We start from the raw sequence: 14,520 nt of genomic DNA on the forward strand, positions 1-14,520 counted from the left end.
TGTAAGTAGAACAATAAGAAAGTTTGAAATGGGAGCTGCAAACAGGACAACTGAAGGAGTTTCCTGGGGCTTCCACCACAAGCTAGCCTGCATCTAGAGGTAGCAGCTTCAGCCCCTTGACATCACCTTTTTGCATGATAAAATTATTTTGGGTATAAAGTAGTATCATAAACTGTAGAGGGATGCAATATGTAATGCATGCACATTTGTTAACAAGTGATAGCACTCACATCCTGTCAGAGAGCAAGAGAGATGCCAGACATTTAAAGTATTTTTTGAAGAAAAAGCAACAATAGAATTTCACGAGGCCACAGAAACTTCCATGATATTCTATTTAGGCCATTACTGACTGTTTCAAGAGAACCGAACAAAAAGTCTTTAGAAAAGAGGAAGCCTGCCTGAATGAAATAATTTAAGAGAGAGGCAGTACTTCTTTATAAGTCTGTTACGTTTTAAGTAATATTTGAATGTCATATTTAGGTATTATTAAAAACTGTGCATGTATCTTCAAACTTCTAAAGTTTTGGATGTATAAATACTCAGACCTTAAATTGCAAGTCCCTTTTTATTCTTCTCTTCTACACGTATCAGAAAAAGGTGAAGATTAAAACATGAGAAACATTACACAATGTTCTATAAATTCATTCAGCAGGGTAAGTCACCTTTTTGAAGAAGCTCTAAAATGATTCATGTGCAAAGAAGAAAAAGCTTTGTGCCGGCCTTCCTTTCTCCAACTGTTCCTGTGAAATGCAGATGTATAGCTGTGCTTCAGAAATACACTTTATAGCTAAAACCTGGTATTGTGAAATAAATCACAAGTCTCTAACCCTTTCGCATAAACTACTGTAAGTTGCACATTGAAGGTAATGGAATACAAAACTAAAATTATTTTAGCTATCCTCAAACTCCATTGAAGCAGTAGAGGATTTATCACAGTGATGTTGCCTCCTTTAGCTGATCCAAAACCAACCATATGTCTCAACTCATACCATTCCAATAGGCAAGGTTCTTGATGAATTACACAGGCAATCTGAGGTGCCACAGCTACCACTTACTGCTGACGCTGATCTCCCTTCTGAATGGGAGCAGCCACTGAAAGCCCATACCACGCTTCTACATAGACATTTCTACCTGTACGTATCTTTCCCCACCTTGATACAGACCCTGAAGTATGTCTATCCCTCTTATAGCATCTACTTAACTTAGTTGTACTGTAACTGTTATTAAGTACTGTTATTAAGTCTTGTTGTTTCACTGTAAGAAAACTTTAAAAAAAGTGAAGAACTCATCTAACCTGAGTTTCATACTTCCTAGCAATAAGAAGGGAAATTTACAGAGTTCAAATTCTCTCTCATTTTTATTTTACAAGGTTTATTCAAATAACAATATCCCACATATTAATATATGTGCATTCAACAAACATACAGAAGAATGGGTATTTCTAAATGTGTTCTCAGTGTCCAAAGCCTGCACTTCTATTCTCAGATGAATAGAAAAAGTTGAACTTAAAGTCCAATAGCTTATTCCAGACCTGAAGACTCAATCGCGTCATTAAAAGGTCAAAGTCATTAACCCTAGTTTCAGTGTAAACACCAATATAGCTTATTTGCAGGGTGACAGCATCCTAATGTGTACAACGCATTTACCAGCACATGGTTTTGCTGGATAGGTAGGTAAGCATGAAGGAAGAGTGGAACCACAAAGAGCACAAACTAGCATCACCGTGAATGTGCACAGAGGAGGAAACCTGGCACCTACTTCTCCAGAAACAAAACAGTTCAAGAGGCTATATATAGTAAGGATTCACCTGGATCCTTACAGTCCACTGTGCAGAACTAATGCATTTCAGAATGCGGAACAACAGGTAGAACAATTAGGGAAACACTTTTAAATTTGTAACCTCAAGAGCAATCACTCTTTTCCTTCCCATTCTCCCTCAGATTTCAGTTTTAGGGACTGCTTCATTTTTCAGCTTGTCCCCTTCCTCCTGGCCAACTCAGCTTTTTTATACCAACCACTCATTCTCTTTTGTTAAGCAAAAATATGACTATATTGCATAGCACTACCAATTAGATACTCCTAAATAAAAGCAAGTGACAAAACCCCTTAACTTTTGGCCACCTGCCAATACTACGTAGTTATTAAACCCAAAGTAGAACCAAAAGACCATGTTGAAATAAAGATTTATCAGAAAAAATATTTGAAAAGCATGGATACTTAAATGTTATTATGAAAATATTAAGCCCTTCAAAAATCAGGAGTACTTGCTTCTTTATTACAGTCCTAGTATTTTACTGGAGGCATGCTAAATATGTTATGAACAAGTGATTTTAACAGCAGCAGAAGGGGAAGAAATAATTGCTTCATTCCTAAGAACACATATTTCCATAAACTTAGTTACTTGTTTTAGAGGTCTATACGACTTTCTGGAGAGCAATACCATTTATTGACAAACATGCTACAGTATCAGGTAAACAAACTCTATACTTCCAGAACTACATTGTTCTACAGGTCAGGAAGGATATGTCTGTAAGATGAGTTAGCTAAACAAACTAGCATTCTGATTTTTTTCCTTCTCTTTCCCACTCCTGCACCATTTTCTTCCCCCATCCGAAACTCTGATAACACTATAATACCTGTAATTTTTTTTTTTTTAAAAAGGAAAAAAAAAATACAACTGTGTCATGACAAACATCAGATTATTGAATTACTGAAGAGTCAAGTGAAAGAAGGTTGAAGAGAAAAAAATATTTTTACTAAGGTACATCTTGTAAAGCACAGGCCTCCTGCTAAATCAGTTGGATTTCTGTTACCAAATTCAACAAGAGTACAATTGGGTTTTGCCTGGAGGAAAATACAAAATTACATTGCTTTTGAGGTTAATATCCAAGTTATGTAACACACATGCAAGAATGGAATTTTAACATTTGACACAGGTGCAACTAATTCCATACCTGCTTATACCATACGGGTAGAACATGCATTTCTTAACCATGTGCAAACTGTGTTTTGCTTATTGTATCTGCGCAAGATGTCCCATTAGAACTGATATACTTTTATAAATAAAACACTCCTGAAAATGTGTTTCTAAAAGTATTTTCTAGAAATCATCAGACTGGCTCAATTGCCTATGTTAAAAGATCGAATTTCATCTTTGCTATTCATTGACAATACAGCAGTTGTGCCTTCCAGCCTGTCTTCCTGGCTCCATCTTCCTCTCCCACACTTTTTTTTTTGGTTTGCTATTAACAGTATCTCAGATGTCTTTCTCTGCTTTGGACACTAGATACAGAGTAAAAAAAAAAAAAAAAAATTAAAAAAAAATGCAGAAGCAATTTATATTGCAGAGCCTTTGGCTCCTTGACAAACACCGTTCCTCCAAGTCTGTTCTGTCAATAGATCACCAGCAATTTGTCATTTGGGGACCTGAAATATTGTCGTCACCACTGATCCAGCACAAAAGCCAAGTAGCTCCTCGCTGGATATTTTTAGAGGGGAGACCATGCTGAGAGAGTCTCAGACAGAGCAATCCATCAGCAATGTCAGCCTGAGGACTCCGGTGGGCAGAGCAATGTTGTAGAGGAAATCCCGGCTCCCCCTCGCTGGCCGATTCTGGTGTGAGTAAATTATATACAGGGATTTCAGACACAAACAAGAAAATCAGGTTCTTTGAAGTGACTTTACCCAGTAGGCTTTCCAATGAAGTGACACTAGCACGTTCATGAGGTCAGAGAGAGATGGCAGATATTAAAAATCCAAGATGTCCCAAAGTCCTAAAAGTAGGTCAAGTTTATGTGGCACTTGGCTGGCATTAAGTGTCAGGTATAGCACACTCCTCAAATACTAATGTTGTACTTGCTAAAAAGATAAAACAATAATTAAAAAAACCCCTTATTTTGGAAATCAAACTAAATTGTTTTACTTAAGCTAACTGTACAAAGTTTTAGCCATTCTAAGCTAAACTGAAGGCATAAAACATAATCAAAGTCTAGAATTTTGTTTTTACCATTTGAAACCAGGTGTCTACTCTGCTCAGTTTATGTCTTTTTATATTAACACACATGAAACAGAAAAAATATTTATTACTACCAAAAATTCACATCTCTCTAAACAGTGTGTGTGGGGGGGAAACCAGACAGCAAGACCTATACAAGCACTGTACCTCCTAGATTGAGAGATAGAAAAGTAAGAATTACAAAGCTGATTAATCTTGGCTACTTTTAATTAATTAAATTATTTACAGAGACATTTAAGACAACTGATCAAAACAACCTCAAAAAGGCAAAGAAGAGATGTAAAGGTTAAGTTTTACACCATACCTTTGCACTTCATCCACATAAAGTAATTGCTGCGCAGACCTATGCTAAGCTGACACAGAATAGGAGGAAACATTTGTCCCTTTCTGAACGGAGGAGCATTACCCATCCTCTGAGTGCTCATTATGACAGCCAGCATTGAGAATTAAGTGTACAGGATCCCAGTGGAGCTGGGCTAACGAACTTCCCTAATTTGACCAGAAATGCATGCTTTGGAATTTGTTTTTATTGAAAAAAAGCATGCAAGGACACATCCTAAAAAGATCTATTTACCTGAGAATATTAAACAATTGCTTCACCAAATAGTGCATTAGGCTTCTCAGATATATTATGGCTTCTGTTCAATGCTCCCATTTATAAGGAAAAGATTTCTTGGTATCATGACTGTTTCTAATGTCAGTTCTTAAAACTTGCAATTCTAAATTTACCTTTTGATTAGACATGCATGTTTCCAATTAAGCTCAACCTGTCCATCCTTCTTTGAAGGGATTAAAGTCAGAGTCCCCCAAGACCCTTGAGGCTTTGTGCAATACATTACTTGTTCTTTGTAAGGACAATAGAAGTCAGAAGTGGAAAATAAGTGCAATAAGCTGCCAAGCTTGTCAGAAACACTTTCAAACAAAAATACATTCTTGTGAACCTAAAAAATCTTTAAGGGACCATCATATTTACACAGGAGAAAAAGAGGAAATGGTGTTGCACATCTCATATGCATTCAACTATAGGATGCTGTATGTCATCAGTAAAATAAAAGCATGTGTAGTAGCTAATCCTTAACGAGGTCTGTGCCAGATTACAAATGCTGTTTTTCCAAGAATGAACCAAACTTCATCTTCTGGAAACCACACAGGCATAGCTGAGAGGCATTTGGGAATTAACTTGGTGATCCCTAAGCAGGACTTCCAACCCTTTTACTCAAAAATCCTTCTGTTAGGCATTAATACTATGAACGTGGTTCAGTGACAGAAATAAAGAAAACAGAAGCCAACTGTCTTCTGTTGGTTTAATTTTAACCAAAATTTTGAGAATGCATTAGGCCTTCTGTATTACTGACACTTCTAAAGAAGAGATGTACTGTCACACTTCCAAGTTTTCCCCTGTACCGCCAGATGATGTACATCAGCACTGCAGTGGAAATCCACGTATAAAGTCACATTGTTCTTGTAACTCAAGCTTCAAAACCATTTGCAGTAAGAACAGCAAGAATTATGCTATTCATCAATTACTGTCAACCTCCCTCATTAAAGCACAAATTTTTTTTAAATACCCAAAGCTTTTTTGTTCCATTCACTGGATTTCTAAGCACATTAGGTCAGACAAGGCTAGGCACTGAACTGAAGGTTCAGGTTACCATCACATGGCGATCAAGGATACAGGTACTTCATCAGAAATATTCAGAAAGTGTCAAATATGACTAATCATTTTGTTAAAATTTGTCAAAATGCTCATAGACTGACCTAGATTTTGATTTGCAAGAATTTACTGGATTATCCACTCCATATTTAGCATCTACACCATTTAGGAGCCCAACTCCCACTTTCCGTGAGACCTCAGCTTCTAGATCACACAGAATCTCACTTTCAGAGGTATCATGCCATTCAGAAATGAGATGATGCCATTACGCGTGTTCAAAAGCTGTCCTGTGTTCTTGTAAGAAATGTAAGTGAGAAAGAGACGGTGTTAAGAATGCTTTCAGGTATCTGTTTATTTAAAGAACTCAATTTCTCTAAAAACACAAGACAAGGCAGGCTTTCCATGTCTGACCTTACACCACTTCCATTGTTGAAAACCTTTAAGCTGTTGTTTCCTTAGATAACCATTCTCCGACCTAGCCTTCTCCCTTCTCTCTCTGCTTTTCACCGAATACGAACCTCCATATCAAATGCCATGCCATTTTTCATGCCAAAAAATGCGCATGAAAAGGCTTTTGCCTTCCCATGTGGCAACCAGGTAAAGCAACAGTCAGCCTCTTGGCAAGAAGGACGATTATTTTTAAACAAGCAAATTTGACTGGGACAACAACCACTGGCTTTCAAAAAAAATCTGATTACTACCCAGCCAAATACATTAGAAGAAAATACGAGAATGCCAGAGCTTGATTCATATAATTGTGTATGTCATCTTCAGAGAAGTTAGACTCTTTCCTAGGATAAATCTAAAATAATGTAAATATTTAAAAAAAAAACAAAACAAACACCTGTAGATCAGCTAGCATACCAGAAATACACACACTCCTGAGTTTCAGTATTTTGGTGGAAACGTATAAACAAAAATTGTAAGGTTCATGCATTGTATGTTGAAAACAGAACATATATTTCCTTGCTTTTCAGATATCCAGCTTCAAAAATTGTAGAAGTACTCTCTTGGGAAACAGGAATTAAAATACAATACATTCCTTGAAATTCATTGTCTGGAGCCTTGAGTTACCTACAAGACCCTTGCCAGTCCCCCTTCCAAAGTGCTGGTTGTGATGAAAGGCATATACCTTTACAGAACACAAATTACTAGGAGTTTTAGTAATCCTAGTGGTGCTAAAAGGTACAGCAATTTTCTACCACCACACTGAAATTTATTTCTAATTATTTCCCAAAACATCTTAGAATTTAAAATAAATTAATCTGATATAAATATGTAAGAGTTAAGTCTCATCCAGAGGGTTTAAAACAATTAAGAACCCCATCAGAATTCCTATTTATGCTACCTGCCTAATTTCATTTGGCTCCCTTCAAAAATTCAGCCTTAAAGGGATATTTTGGTGTTACTTAATTGAACAATAATTGACTGCATTAGGACACAAGAAAGTACCTATCACTGAAAAAAGAATATATTTATGTTACAGTAAGCAGACAATTTTTTTATTGTCAGTTTCCAAAAGTAATGAAGAAATCAACTGCAAACTTGGCAAGAAAAAAAAAGGAGGGAGGGGCAGGTAGAAAAAACAGGAGGGGGAAATGCAAAACCTTGTCCTAGAGAACTGTTTATGAAAAGCCCCTTTGGCTCTCAGATGTTCTTGATTTTGGATGTTACTATTCAAAGTGGACTTCGCATATTTGTGGCTTCTCAAAATGAATGAAAGTAAGTGGAAAATAATGGTTTGCTATACAGTAGAACTATTATGCCTAATGCAATAAGCCATAATAAAATGTGACATCAAACATGGTTATTTTATATATAAATTTTAAAAAGTTACCACCTTTTTGGTAGGTTTGAGAAGTATGAAGTTTTAAAGTTTCAATTAGAAGCCTTTTTTTCCCAGAAACTTCAATAAAATAGGCAGTGGCCAAAAGGACATGCTTTATGTCTCTTGAAGTTATTGCTGATTACTATAATTGAATTTTCTAAAGTAGAGCAGGCAGATTAAGAGCCAGAAGGATGCACTAGAAGTTAGCATGCCAAGAACAATTTAAACAAATATTAAATACTTGCTCTCATAGATAATGAGATGTTTCTCCATTTCTTAGTTTTACACTGAACTAGAAACTAAAAAAAAAAATAAAAATCTATTAACATGGCTATCAGTTTACATATAAACAGATACCGTATTTCCTTTTCAATTTTATTGAACTTAAATTCTGTCCAGCATACTGCCAGAGAATCTGGTCAGGCAATCTGCTTTTACAACCCATTCATGACACCAAGTTAGCACATTCCAAGGGGATAGAAGAAATTGTTTCAGTGCGTCACACTGCATTCAGCCTTCTTTCCAAGTGAGCCTAACTAGAGAACAGCCATTAGCCAAAGGGTCCTGTGGCTCTGCAGAGCACAGGCAGAGGACTGCATACCTATCCTGTGTGGAGACTTCCTATTGACATAAGAGAAATAACTTTTCCCATCATGCCCCCATCAAAAAAAAGAAGGAAAAAAAAATGTTTTTGCAGGTGTAATGTTGGGGGGGAGGAGGGGGGAAATCACTCTCTTACTTAAAAGCAAATGTGTTTTAGTGCTATTTCAGAGTCATTCTGTCATTTAAAAAATAAATGCACCATATTTAAAAATGCTGCCTCCATTAAGGTTTATTGTTTACTTGCATGTTATTAATATTAGACTACTAAATTTAATATTGTGTAGTTAAATAAGCATCTAAAAAGCATCCTGTAATAAGATCTTACTCAGACCTTCAAAGGGGAGAAACAATCAATTTCATTTTTGTCAAATCTCAGCTGTAACTTGAAATATCAAACTCTTCATGACTTACAAGCACAATCAATAAGCATCAAAACTACAGGTCCTTATTTAAGTAAAGAGTACTGTAATAACGTATTTTCCCTATCTTGCTGATACTCCTGAAAACAGTTGCTTCTAGGAATTGTTGAAATCTATGTTTGAAATCCTAACAAAGATATGCTAGAATTTCCAGAAGTGATAGGCTCTCAAAATCATATCACACTGAACCATGAAATAGAAAATGTATCTGAAATTTAGTGCAAAATTTAACACTCATGAGTTCTGCTGATTCTGTTATCTGCTCCATTTACATGCCAATCTACAGCCCTACCTAAAAATGCATTTCTTAAAACCCTTAAAATAAGCTGCTCCGGCACTCCCTTTGTAGCATAAGTTGATTTTACACATGTCTTGAGAAACAAATACTTAACATCGAACCACAGCCATTAAATTGATATCATCCATCAGCAAAGGTAAATTATGCAAATGAGAATTATGCAAACGTCTTTTTTTTAGTTGCTACTACTTCTATTTTGTGCAGCTGTCTGTCAGAGTTCATTATGTGAAGATGAAATTATTTTAGTAGCATTACTCAAAAAAACACAGCAAAAGTCACAAACTCATGTCACTGATGAGCTATTTATCGCTTTTAACGTCCGTTAAGGTACCTGACAAACAGTAGTCACACCGAAGCTGGAGTTGCCTCCCAAAAGCATCTTTCTTGCAATCCACAAATGCAACTGGCATTCAGAAATAAATACTTTGCTTCCTACCAGCAGCTTTGAGGGGTATTTCCTTTGGTACGTATACACAGCACAGCCCGCTACTCTTTTTTTTTTTTTTTCCCCCCAAGCCTCTCTTATATAACAGACTGCAAAAACCATCTCCGAACAACGTGATCAAGACGCTATCTCCTGTTTCAGTACTACAACACTCAACATAATCACATTCAACGCAGTCCCAAGCCATTAATCAACTTTTTACTAATGAGGATGATCTACTGCAAGTTCTCTGCAGTTTTGCAGGATGCAGACTGATAGTCCGTCAAGGCTCCCACAGGGTCAAGTCATTCGCAGACTGAAGAGAGACAGCTTCACCAGCTTGGCTCAGAACTACTCTTACAAGGGTACTTGATCATCATAGAATGCCCGAGTTTTCCTTATATATCACAGTCTTCCCAGGTGGTTTGGGTTTAGGGTTGGGGCTCCTCCCCAGATAACCTGTGTAAAGGTAAATAGGCTCACAAAAGCCCTAAAGCCATTTGAGTCTCAAAAGCAGGACATGCAGCAGCTTTCCCTGGAGACCTGCACCTCACTCTCTCATGCCATGTCATTTATACACTGACCAACTAACTAGGCTGTTTGAAAAATATCAACCCAGCCTACATGAGTTAAATAATCAGTTCGTTTTTTTAAAGACAGGATGAATACATCCTGAAATACAGGGTGACAGATATTTTTCTCTCTCTTGATTTTGCAAAAGCCCACAGCAGACTTACATAAACTCCATATAATTCTGGGTAGTCCTCTCGCTATCTCGAGGTACGTAAGTCTTGACGTACCCTATGGAGAGGTTTGCTGTGAACCACAGCTCAGACCAACTCACTGTTTTCACTTTACATACAACCTATACAGACTGTCAAACTGCAACATGAAGTTTTTACTTTATCTTGTTATTGCCAATAAAAAAGGCATACATGTTTCAAGGGGCACAAATATCAGTTACTACAGCCGATAAAGTTACCAGCTGGGTGTTTATTAAAGGGGCCTATTAATTTCTAAATATTTTCTGCAAGTTTTGGATATTTTTCTATAACGCAGAGGGTTAATCATGACACCCTGAATCCGAACAAAGCACACCCTAACACTTAGAGTACGAGAAAGAAAATGTCTCAGCACAAGATCCTGTATTCCAGTCTTTCATATATTCGTGCCCCCAGTCCCTCCAGGAGAAGTTTAACATGGTTTCTAAAATGATCCCTTTTCAGTGTGAGGTTTTTTTATTTTTCTCCAAGAGACCCGGCCAGACGAATTTGTGTATTACATGTACTGCCTGTGCTGCTGCTGCACCTCCTCTGTGGTGACTTGATTCAGCTGAAGCTACGCTTTGACCGATCGATGCAAGCACATTACACACCAGAACAAGAGTAAGGTAAGGGTAAAGGAAAGAAAAGCATCTTTCCTTTCAGCCATTAAATATAGATCAACGAAACATCACAGCGCACATCGCGGCTCCCCTCCCCACCCCCCTCCGCCCGCTCCTCGAGCGCAGGATTTCGCAGACGGTGGCTTCAAAGGAAGAACATACACACGCACAGAGACACACACACACACACACACACACACGCACACGCACAGCAGCCGCCGCTCGGAGCCGCCCCAGGGCCCGGGCCGTCGCTCAGGGCCGGGCACTGCCCCCCCGCCCGCGGGTCCCCGGGCCCCTTCCTCCTCTTCCTCCTCGGCCCATGACTTCATTGCCGTAACGAGTACATCAGTGCAGGGCGTCGGGAGACACGGTGCCGCGGATGCCCTACATAAGCAACGACTAACACAGAAAGAAAGGGAGGAAAGAGATGGGGAGGGGAGAGGCGCGGGAGGAAGAAACAAGGGAAAATAACGCACTTCGTTACCTCTCCGCTGAAGGTACAAACACAGCCCCCCCAGCAGCCCAACCCGGCCGGGCTGCCTCGCCGAGCGGAGCAGTGCAGGAGCCCGCACCAAGAAGAAATATCACGCAAGCAGGAACGGGGGGGGGGGAACCTGGCACCATTACGGTGCCTGTCGTACTCACCGATCGGCGCCGGTTCAGCCTGCTTTCTCCCAAACATATACCAAAACCCAACAGCAAATCCTCAGTCCGCTAGGCAAGGGGGGGGGGGGGGGGGGGCGAGCGACGGCCCCGGGCTTCACCGCAAGGTCCTGACCTTGCCCAACTGCAGCATCTTCGGCTTGCCCCCCCCCAGGCGTGCGTGTGTGCCCGTGTGCGTGTGCGCCCGTGTGTCCCCGTGTCCGTGCGAGAGCGCTGATCCGGGTCCGAGGGGCTCCGCCGCAGGACAGCTGCCCGCTGGCTGCCGGGGCGAGGCGGGCTCGGCATCCACCGCCCCGCCGCTCGGGCGAGGTGCGGGGCCGCTGCGGCGGCGGCGGCTGGGGCAGGCTGCGCGGCGCCGCCGTAGCGCAGCGCGCCTGGCGGGCGCACCGGCCGCGGGATGTGGCCGAAGGAGACACAGCCGCCGCCGCAGCATCTGCCGCCGCGCTCCCTCCCGCCCTGCCTCCCCCCGCTCTCTCCCCGCCTGCCTCCGCCCCTCCCTTCCCCCGTCCCCTCCCCAGCAGGAGCGCGCCCGCCGCGGCCGAGCAGCCGGCGCTGGGGGGATGGGGGCGGGCGGCCCCGCTCCCGCTGAGCCGCTGCCTGCGCCGGGAGGGGCCGGGCCCGGTCCCCCGGCCTCGCTCCGCGAGGAGCCGCGGCCTCGCCGCAGAGGGGCGCGTCCCCGTGTCCCGTTCCCCCCGCCCCCCCACACCCCGCGGCCGGTGGGGCTCTGGTTTACCGGGGGAGAGGGAGGCAGGGCGGCGGGCCGAGGGCGCCAGTGTAGGGGCGCGCCCTGGGCCGGGGGAGAGGAGCCGATGCGGGGTGGCGGGCGTCGGGGGGAAGCAGCCCCTCAGCAGGGTCCTGCCGCCTTGGGTTGGGGGACTGAAACTTAGAGGTCTGCTAGCCAAAACGGTAAAAGCAACAGGGAAGCAAGAGCTTATTCCCCTGCTCGGTTCTCCCTCGGTTCTCTCTCCCCATCCTTGGGAACCCTGTGTGGAAAGTCTACCATGTTTTCAGAAGTCTTCCTGTGAGCAAAGAGGGTAAGGAATATGGAAGTCATGTTTACTCCTATACACGCTTAACCCTTTACTGAGAAACTTGTGTAAAATGCAATTACAGCACTCACCTGAAAGTTGCCATTCCATTGGTCCTTTTAACTTGCTGCGCGGAGTTTTGGTATCTAAGGAAAAATACCGATTTTATTTTTTTCTTTTCTTTTTATTGCCTGGGGCAATTACTGCTAATTCACGCTCTCAGCGATCTGAATATCAGCGTAGCGATCAGGAAAGCCATTTACTCGGCTGAGACGTCAGGGCAACGCCTACAACCCGGTTATTTGCCTGCCTGAACCCACGACCCCCGGCACCTGCTTCGCGCCGCCGAAACCGGCCTCTCCTTCGGGCGTGAGAGGCGGCTGGCCGCTCCCGCGGGAAACGGCGCGGGTGAGCGTGGGCTCCCTCCCGGGCAGTCACACCTCGGTCCGTTCCACTACCGAACGGCCGCGTAGTTGGCTGAATAAATCATAGCAGGCGCTTTATTAACAGCAGCGGGTTTGAAAGATGTATCTGCAGGCGGGTTTAGCCCGACTCAAGGCTCGCCGCCGCGGTCGGGTTGCAGAGCGACTCGCTGCTGCCACCTTTCGCTTGGCGTTTTCGCAGCTTTCCCAAACGCTCCTGTAAGCGGGAGTTTCACCTCACTGAGGTGATGTAGGAGCTTCGCCTCACTGAGGGTTTAGGTGAAGTTACTCTTGTTTCGTTTATTGAGAGCCTTCCCTTAATTGCATTGCTTGTGCTGGGTCCAGCGCCAGAAAGGCTTATTTTCTGCCTGTGGTGTCTTCTTTTATTTTATTTCCCTATATAACTTTTCTTCATTTTACCTTTGCTGTTTCCCTGGAGAAGGATTAAATGCAGATTTTTGTGTCTGCTGCCTTGAGGCCAGCTCAGTTATCAGCTGTCTCTAGCCTCACAATAAGCACACTTGTTTTCATCTACTCAAAGATGCACTGTAGGAACAGGAGAGAAAATTAGTATTTAGAGAAGCCTACTTAAGCAATTCAAGAAACTGTAACAGTAAATGTGTAAACAAATATATAGTAATTAAGAATTTGTCCATCTGAATCTTTCCCTCATGAAAGAAGAAAAGTTGACTCTCCTGTTATTTTGGGTTTGCATGGCAAGGAGGGCTACAGAGGTGGCTTCTACAAGAAGTTGCTAGAAGCTTTCCCCAGGTCCGGTAGAGCCAATGCCAGCTGGCTCCAGGACGAACCTGCCACCGGCCAAGGCCGAGCCCATCAGTGACAGTGGTAGCACCTCTGGGATAACATCGTTAAGAAGGGAAAAAAGAAAGAAAAGAAGCAGCAGTTTTTGCAGTCAGAGAGAGGTGTGAGAAGATGTGAGAGGAACAACCCTGCAGACACCAAGATCAGCGAAGAAGGAGGTGCTCCAGGCACCAGAGCAGAGATTCCCCTGCAGCAGCCCGTGGTGAAGACCATGGTGAAGCAGGCTGTTCCCCTACAGCCCACGGAGGACCCCATGCTGGAGCAGGTGGAGGCACCTGAAGGAGGCTGTGGCCCGTGGGAAGCCCAGGCTGGAGCAGGCTCCTGGCAGGACCTGTGGATCTGTGGAGAGAGGAGCCCACGCCAGAGCAGGTTTGCTGACAGGACTAGTGACCCCGTGGGGGACCCACGCTGGAGCAGTCTGCTCCTGAAGGTCTGCACCCCGTGGGAGAGACCCACACTGGAGCAGTTTGTGAAGAACTGCAGCCCGTGGGAAGGACTCACGTTGGAGAAGATCATGGAGGACTGTCTCCTGTGGGAGGGACCCCACGCTGGAGCAGGGGAAGAACATGAGGAGTCCTCCCCCTGAGGATGAAGGAGTGGCAGAAACAACGTCTGATGAACTGACCACAACCCCCATTCCCTGTCCCCCTGTGCCACAAGTGGGGAGGAGGGAGAGAAATCGGGAGTGAAGTTGAGCCTGGGAAGAAGGGAGGAATGGGTGGAAGGTGTTTTAAAATTTGGTTTTATTTCTCATTGCTCTACTCTGTTTTGCTCGGTAATAAATTACATTAATTTTTTTCTAACTTGAGTCTTTTTTGCCCATGATGGTAATTGGTGAACGATCTATCCCTTCCTTATCTCGACCCATGAGCCTTTCATTATATTTTCTCTCCCCTGCCCAGCTGAGGAGGGCAGCGACAGAGCAGCTTTGGTGGGCACCTGGCATCCAGCCAGGGTAAA

At 42.8% G+C, this 14,520-nt stretch overlaps 1 protein-coding gene across 4 annotated transcripts in view; it reads right to left on the reverse strand.

Annotated features, from left to right (window-relative positions):
• CTNND2 (catenin delta 2) overlaps positions 1–11,767 on the reverse strand; it is a 692,458-nt gene extending 680,691 nt beyond the window's left edge. For 3 of the 4 annotated variants that reach the window (XM_075744820.1, XM_075744818.1, XM_075744816.1), the window contains exon 1: positions 11,271–11,728. In XM_075744820.1, coding sequence (XP_075600935.1) covers positions 11,271–11,307 — 37 coding nt within the window. In that variant the 5' untranslated portion in view covers positions 11,308–11,728. Of the gene's footprint in view, positions 1–11,270 lie in introns of all 4 variants that reach the window. The other variant, XM_075744821.1, reaches the window with a different exon arrangement.
• Positions 11,768–14,520: the final 2,753 nt, after the last annotated feature.

Source organism: Balearica regulorum, chromosome 2 (assembly GCF_011004875.1).
Source record: "Balearica regulorum gibbericeps isolate bBalReg1 chromosome 2, bBalReg1.pri, whole genome shotgun sequence".
Classification (NCBI taxonomy): Eukaryota; Metazoa; Chordata; class Aves; order Gruiformes; family Gruidae; genus Balearica; species Balearica regulorum.